General features: G+C 35.7%; 1 protein-coding gene across 2 annotated transcripts; it reads left to right on the forward strand.

The window, feature by feature from the left end:
* The first annotated feature begins 747 nt into the window (after nucleotides 1-747).
* Nucleotides 748-7979, forward strand: BPM3 (BTB/POZ/MATH-domains containing protein). Of its 2 annotated transcripts, none has more exons than XM_028209575.2 (4): nucleotides 748-1814; nucleotides 2505-2853; nucleotides 3410-3680; nucleotides 7630-7979. In XM_028209575.2, exons 1-4 carry the CDS (start codon nucleotides 1399-1401, stop codon nucleotides 7845-7847), a joined length of 1254 nt encoding a protein of 417 aa, XP_028065376.2. In that variant the 5' UTR covers nucleotides 748-1398; the 3' UTR covers nucleotides 7848-7979. The 2 variants fall into 2 exon arrangements, with proteins under 2 accessions (XP_028065376.2, XP_028065377.2); XM_028209576.2 differs by having other exon boundaries at nucleotides 1240-1814; nucleotides 3410-3721.
* Nucleotides 7980-8274: the final 295 nt, after the last annotated feature.

The following is an 8274-nucleotide window of genomic DNA, read 5'->3' on the forward strand; positions in this document are numbered from 1 at the left end:
GTGTTGTTTGGTTCAGCTTATTATAAGTTAAAAGTTGATAATCAGAAAGTATAAATTAAAAGCACCCCTTTCCCAGTTTCTAAATAATCAATTTTTCTCAACTTATTTAAGCTATTTCTGCCTAAAATGTTATAAGCAGAAGTTGCACAAAACAGTTTGGCACAGATTCCCAAATTAAAATAAGGCATAGTCACCCTCTATAATCCACACTAAACACCCCTGTTGATTGAAGTGTTACGTTTGGGAAAAGTACACTAACACTGTGGTTGGTTGAGAGATTTGAAAAAAAAAAGGAAGAAAAATGGGTGTGAAATTAAATAAAATGTAAGTATATGTTATTTACATTTCAGTTACCTTTTCCTTTTTCGTTTTTAAATCTCTTCTCAAATTCTTATCCAAACACAACGTAAGAAATTTTTTTTGAATGCTACATTATTATGTTTGAAAAAAATATATTAAGAATTTTTTTTTAATGTGTTATATTAAAGTGTTACGTTTGAAAAAAATATATTACGAATTTTTTTAAAAGGGTTATGTTTAATAATTTCAATATTAACACATAACATACGCCAATTTATACTTAACCTGTATGTAATTTATTAAAAAGAAAAAAAAGAGAGAGAATTATAAATTCAGTTATGTTACATAGCTCGAATCCTCCATTCCCCGAATGCCCTGAATTCAAAACGACGTCGTTTCGTTTTGATTTTTTTTTTTTTTTTTTCAATAACGTAGAAGAAGAAAGAAGAAGAAGAAGGAGGATGAAGATGAAGAGGAAGATGAGAGTATCGGAGAGACAGAGAGAGAAAATCATCATCAACAACATCATCGTTATCATCTTCAGATCTTCATCAACAACTATTCAACCACATCATCAACAACATCAACAACCATTCATCATCAACAACAACATTTTCATCAACATCGCCATCATCATCATCATCACATTTTCAGAAAAATAAAATAAAATCGGGCTTCGATTTGAAAAAAAAAAAGTAGCTAAGGAAATCGGCGATCGGAGGCGACGGCGGCAATCGGTGATTGGCGATTGACACTCTCTCCATTCCCTCTTCCTCTCTCTTCTCTTTCTCTTCCCCTCTCTTCTCCTCTCCCTCTGTTCAAACTGCATAAGGGAAAAAAAAAAAAATTACTGTAAAAAACGACGTCGTTTTGAACAATAAGAGATTCGGGAAAACGAGGATTCTATAAACTTGACTTGTCAACTATAAAAGTATATTTAAACCTTGACTGAATTATTTCTTGTCCCCCTTTCGTCCATTTTCTTGGTCCTTTCTCGCCCGCGAAACACCCCCAATCAAGCCCTGTTTTTCCCAATTCAAGCGAATTCAAGTTGTGTCCTGTTAGGGTTAGGGTTTTTCACTTCACTTCCATGAAACCATGTTAGTCTACGATTACGACTACGACTACGACTACGACTACGATTACGATTACGATTTCGAAAACTCATGCTCGAAGTCGATCAGCGAGACGGTGAATGGCTCGCACAATTTCACGATCAAGGGGTACTCGCTTGCGAAAGGAATGGGTTCTGGGAGGTACATATCGAGCGATACGTTTACAGTTGGTGGATACGATTGGGCAATTTACTTCTATCCTGATGGGAAGAACATTGAAGATGGTTCAATGTATGTGTCTGTGTTCATCGCTTTGGCGAGCGAAGGGACTGATGTGAGGGCATTGTTTGAGCTCACTTTGTTGGATCAGAGTGGGAAAGGGAAGCACAAAGTTCATAGTCACTTTGATCGTGCGTTGGAGAGTGGTCCTTATACTCTCAAGTATAGAGGAAGCATGTGGTTAGTTTTTGTGCAAACTTATATGTTTTGCTGTGTTTTAGTGTGTTTTAATTGGGATTGGAATTTGGAAATGATGGTTAATTACTTGATTTGATATATTTCGTGCTGTTTTGATAGAAAGATTGTTCCTTTTCCTTTTGAAATTGTATAATTTCGTATTGATTTGAGTTTGTCCAAATTATTGGGATTGGTTAATCCAATGCAGCCATAATTTGAATTCCAGCTACCATGACCTATATTGGGGGTTATATGTAATGTGAATTTTTAGTTGGAATGTTGATGCTCTAGGAAATTGACTCAGAAATGCATTGAGTTATAGACAATTTACTTGACAGGTCAAATGAATTTGAATTTTACTTGATAGACCTGCCTAATCTTTGTCTACCATGTTTTGAATGAATTGAGGAAAAAAATAAATAAATTAGGTAGAATTTGTATTTTCTTCAATTTTATATGTTAGTTGTGGATTGGGTATAATTATTGGTCTTCCGAACATTTGATAATGATTTTTTCTTTGATGCATAACTTGATGGCTATATGTAGAAGTTGCATTGGAAATTTGGAAATCCAACAAATGTCTGGTATTGACAATTCTAATGCATTTTAATCATTCGTAGATGATAAAGAAAATAACCTTTATTTTATTACGACCCTTTTATCGCTGATATGAATTGATTACATGTATTTCAGGGGTTACAAGCGTTTTTTCAGGAGAACCATTTTAGAAACTTCTGATTATATAAAGGATGATTGCCTTGAAATGCATTGCACTGTGGGAGTTGTTAGAACTCGTCTGGAGGGACTCAAAGAATATAGCATTCATGTACCACCTTCAGATATGGGCCAGAAACTGAAGTACTTGCTGGAGTCTGAAGTTGGTTGCGATATAGCTTTTCAGGTTGGCGATGAAATGTTCAAAGCTCATAAGTTGATACTTGCTGCTCGCTCTCCTGTGTTTAGAGCCCAATTTTATGGACTTATGGGAAATCCAAACATGGATAAAGTAGAATTGCAGGATCTTGAACCTTCCATCTTCAAGGTATTGGTCCTTCAATCATGTTGCTTCACAATAATCACCCTTGGAAGAAATAAAAAAAAGCACGAAGAGCATAGGTTTTTATGGTTACCGGGCATTAGATTATCATCATATACAATGCTTTGATATAGTTTTATGCAATCCATTGCATCGAACTATAGGAGTTTTCTAAATATATGCGTAAATATTTGTTTGTTATCATTACCAACTCAAATTCTAGTTACATAGATGTATTATGTGTTCATACTTCATATTATATTACCTTAAAAGATAATTCTTTGTCATGTACTTCCATGAGATGACGCATAATATGGTTCTGTTTTATGCATTAAAATTAAATTAAATGAATTGCACTCTGAACATGTTTAAGCAACTTGATACTATCTACTACACTATTGCATTGTTTTCATGGTCCAAGAGGTGTAGATTGGTTAGTCAAATCTTTCTTCCCAGTAATTGCTCTGGTACCTGTCTCTTAGGGGTGAATATACTTATGTTTCTAAGTTTTGCATTACTGTGCTTAGAGATGACTTAGATTGGCCCTTTATATGTTTTGCAGGCCATGCTTCTTTTTATTTACTCGGATAAGCTTCCTAATGTACATGAAATTACAGACTCAACATCAATGTGCACTTCCACCAGTATGGTGCAACATTTGTTGGCTGCTGCCGACCGCTTTGGCTTAGATAGACTGAAACTGTTGTGTGAAGCAAAATTGTGTGAAGAAATAAGTGTTGATACAGTGGCAACAACTCTTCCTCTTGCCGCACAACACCAGTGTCCACAGCTGAAGGCTATCTGCTTGAAATTTGCAGCAGCAAACTTGGGAGGTGCGTGTTGTCCATAGAATCTCAGCAATGCAATCTTTCAGGTTATGTCAATTTTAGTGTTTCACTTTAATGTGCTGAAGTGCTGTTGATGCTTCTACATGCATACAACACATTGGAGATGTTATTCCAGTTCTATGCTAAAAAATGGTATTCTTGCTAAAATATATAGGAAATTTTATGATTCATAGACTTAATCCTAAGATAGGTGGAGCTTTTGTGGACCAGTGTCCACATGGACATGCTTGTCGACATTTGTTGATATGAGCTTGGACTTGTACTCCTGCATCTTGTAGACCTTCAGCACTGAGGAAAATGGAAACTAAAAGCTAAGCAGGCTTTACTATTGCTTCCAATCAAAGAGGAAGGAGGTAATGGAGGTGGCGATGGAGATGGAGAGAATGTTGGAGAGAGAAAGTGGGACACAGCATTGGAGATGTTACAAACAATACCATTGCTGCTGGGCCTTAGTCAGATTACAATGGATCTTTTCTTGCTTCTGTTTTTTTTTTTTTTTAATCACTGACACCAGATCTAAGGCTTGAACCACAACTCTTCTTAATTTTATCCATTTTCTTTTTCGTCTTCAAATGGAGACGCAGATTCCTAGTCTGCTGTTGTTCCACTTCAAAATTAGAGCAAAGTCCACTTATAGATAATGCTAGGAAAAAAAAAAAGAAGAAAAAAAAAAGAAAGATATAACACAAATAAGTACATGTATACATCACTACTTATTTTTAAAATACGGTTGCATATATACCTACATGCAGATGAGTATACAATTGTGTAGGCTTGTTCTTGTGTTTTTGTTTTAGGGGGCCTTGTGTGCCTATGTTGAACGCTCCTCGGCCTTGTTGACCATGACAACCGTTAGAGAGGCATTGCAGTTAGATTCTTCAATCTTGTATAACTAATGGATCATTTGGGAATTGGACTCTATGGACTTTTCCTGGATAAATTTGAGTTGGATATGTTCTTATAATGGTCATGTATTGAAGTGGAAGGTGTTTCTCTCATGGCCAAAATTATTGGCAGTTAATGTGGATACAATAGAATTACATACCTAGTTTAGCTTGTCAATTTTGATTAAAGTGCCTTGAATAATCTCATTTTTTAAGCATTTTGTCCTCTTAATGTTTTTGAGCTTGATGGTTAAATTGCCATTAGTGGGTTGAATTCCTTCTATTGCTGTTAGGAGATATTCAATTCTCATTCTTCTTGTAAATTTATGGTTTCGTTTTGTAATTTGTTTTGACCTTGCATGCCCTTTAATTTAATGTTGCTATTATTAAGTAGTAGTTAGTCTTGTTAGGAGTTTTTGATTTAATGTTGCTGTATTTTCTTTCTTTTAGGACTTCCAATAGCTTTGATGATAAGAATTAGGTATATATGTTGGGTAAGCATTGGTCTAAGAAGGTTTCTATGAGTTTTCAGCAGTACTCTCCAAGACAACTCAGAAACCAAGTCAGCGTGGGGTAGAATTTCACCTTCTATTTTTATTTATTTATTTTTAAACATCCTTTTGTGGGTGTGGGTGTGCTTGTGCTTGGGTTCCTTTCCCTTGGGGTTAGTACTCGAGCGATGCTATGACCCTCACTGAGGATCACCCTTAGTGGCAAGATACTCATACTTGGGTGATGTTTTTTACTCAAAAATGCAATTTCGTGCTCCCAAGTAAGAAACTTGTTAGAAATTCGCTCTCAACTGACATAGAATCTCTCAAACATACAAATCCCAAAGAAATAAAAGAAAAATAACTCAAAACTTGTTCTAGTAGTTTTATTTATTTATTTATAATTAACAAGAAATTTGTAGTTGACATCAATCTTCAATAATGATTCATATTTTAACACACAAAGCAAAAACAAAAAAGTTAGCATGTATTTAATACTCCATCTATCCCACAATAATAGTCCCTTTTAGGGATTCTAACTTTTTAGTGGGACATGTAGTTATTGCTTTGAAGTCAAATCAAAATATATTAATTTACATGCCCTTTTATTCTCATTATTAAATATATTTATAATTATTTTTAAAGGGTAGTTTTAGAATTTTCTAGAGTTTTATGTTTTGACTCTTCAAAATGGACAAATATTTTGGGACATCCAAAAAAGGAAAGATGGACAAATAATATGGGATGGAGGGAGTATGTAAAATATATACATGCTCACATAGGCACTCCCAACCTTAGAAACTTCTATATCTCAACCCTCGGTTTGTGCTATTAAGGTATCACCAAAGGACGATTTGTGACTTAAAGGCTAGAGTTGAGCATTTGTCAAGGTTCCTTGTCCCCACTCTTTAGAGGGGACCTCCACCTCAATTGTATTAGAGAGAGAGAGAGAGAGACCTCAGCAAGATGACAATTCAGCAGTAACCAGGATATGTGACTTTGTATTCTTAATACGTAACCACTGCAGATCCTTGGTACCACTCTTGAGGTATAACATATCTACCCACTACGACCTGATGATGGCCCCCAAGGTCTGGTCATGCCTGCAATTGCTAGTTGATAAACTTTTGAATTGTCAAAGGAAGGAGGTTGAGCCATCTATCCCTTGTTGTTGAAGTAAGGAGAGTGAGCCACCTATCAGAAAGCATGAATGTACCGCTACCATATCTAAGGTGTTTCTATCTTGTTTGTTCAAGTGGTGATCTGATTTCTATGGGGAGAGAAGTTTGGGAGTAGGCTGCCTCTTTTTTTCATTGGCCTTCCTGTCTTGCATTCGTGGGGTTAAAGGTGTCTGCTTTCCAGTTGCGGCTGCCGCGTTGCATAAGGCAGAGATGTTTTATCTTGTCTGACTGACTCACTTTCCTTCTGACCAGAAATAATTTGGAGCATGCATGTGCTTCTCTCAGGGAAATTTGAGATGGTTTAATTGCTCATGGGCTGGAGTTTTCCCTTGCACTTCTGGTCTTTATTTGTTATAGCTATTTTTCTCATGACCATGTGTTATAGCTATTTTTCTCACCACCAAGACGTGTGAAATTTCTAACTGGTGCTGACTAATGTTCAAATTACATGGCAGTATTGATTTGCTTTGGGCGTTATTGTTTGGGCTTTAATATGGTACAGCGCGTAAAGTATGCTGCCAATGGTACGATCTGAGTATGGTGTATTGCCTAATCTAACTCAGTACTCGTTTATGAGATGCCATGTGGCATGGGTGTTTTCTTTGTTTGCTGGCTATAATGTTTGATTTTTTATGCCAGCAGGTATCATGTATGCGAGTTGCCTTTTAAGGCGTGTTTGTTTCCTTGCTTAGGCCAGGGTGGGTCTTATGTTTTTCTCTATGATATTGTATGCCCTATTGTGTTATGTGTATTTGCGGTTATGTGTTATTCTCTTTTTTGGTTATAAAATGCTTGCTTACCATAAAAAAAGAGAAGAGGTGATATTCATATCACTGTGTAATCTTATCTTTTGTTGTTATGTAATCATGAAACGCACTTTTGCTTGTGGCTGATTTCTTATATGTTTTCTAGGTGTGTGAATATAACTAGGAATTTATTGATGCTTGTTTGGTGACCTTTAATATATTTGAGGCTTTTATATTTTGTCTTCAAACAACAAAATTGATGCATTAGCGTAACCATTCTATTTCCTGTTCTATTCATTATGAGTTTCATATTTCTAAGATGTCTTCTTTCTAAAATAATTTCTTTTTTCTTTTTTGGTTATTTTCTCTAGGACATCTTCTTGTTACGATGAAAAATAGAATTTCTAATTCATCTGTGTAGTCTTCATTCTTGTGTAATTGTTCCTTTTATGTAGACAAAGCTGTCCTATGAACATAGAAGATTTTCATACAGAGACGCGAGACAAAGGGTTGGTCCACACATGTGGGGTCTACCAATGTGCGGGACCCACATTGTCTCACGTAATTATCTGTGCACTTAGATTTTCTGTTTTAGATGGATCTTTAAATAATTTCCTTTTTATGTTTTGCAGTGTTTATGCAGTCGGAAGGATTTAAGTCCTTAGAAGAGAGCTGCCCATCCTTGTTGTCTGAGCTGTTGGAGACTGTTGCAGGGGTGGATGAGAACTCAAGTCTGCAGTTAAATAGGAAACGGTGTTCCAATAGCATCTTAGGGCAAGATCAGGCAGCAGATGGGGCTGTCGCGGATTCTGCAAACGCCAACGTGAAGCGCATGCGGAGGCGTTTCTAGGTTTGTTAATTGCGTTGTAAGTGCCACTGAAACCGTTTAGGACACTATTTATTCATAGCATGTTCATATATTAGACAGTTTTTTCTTTTCTCTAGTGGGTAAAATTATAATATGCTTTCTTGAAGGGTGAAATTTTGTCTCTGCCTTCTGCATTACTCTCTCTATTTGGATTTCGGGGGAATTAATTGATTTTTGCCCTTTACGTGCTGTTTTTCATATAAAATTAAACTTATAAAATAATATCATAATTTGGCCTTGTTTGGAAAAAATTTGAACGGCCTCGCTTGGGAACATGCTAATTTAGTAACTTTTTGGCTATTTGGTTAAAATATGAGCTAAAAAAATTAAGTTGTTTGGGATGAACTTTTTGACTTTTTACAAAAAAAAAATGTATAAAGAAATAATATAAAAAAATGAAAGTTTGAAA

Source organism: Camellia sinensis, chromosome 1 (genome assembly GCF_055761805.1).
Source record: "Camellia sinensis isolate YWXY chromosome 1, ASM5576180v1, whole genome shotgun sequence".
Lineage (NCBI taxonomy): Eukaryota > Viridiplantae > Streptophyta > Magnoliopsida > Ericales > Theaceae > Camellia > Camellia sinensis.

Excerpts from the sequence above, each read along its gene's own strand:
- BPM3 (XM_028209575.2), top strand. The coding sequence starts at position 1,399 with ATGTTAGTCTACGATTACGACTACGACTACGACTACGACTACGATTAC. Across the intron at positions 1,815-2,504 it reads AAGTATAGAGGAAGCATGTG|GGGTTACAAGCGTTTTTTCA; the intron begins GTTAGTTTTTGT and ends CATGTATTTCAG. Across the intron at positions 3,681-7,629 it reads TGCAGCAGCAAACTTGGGAG|TGTTTATGCAGTCGGAAGGA; the intron begins GTGCGTGTTGTC and ends TATGTTTTGCAG.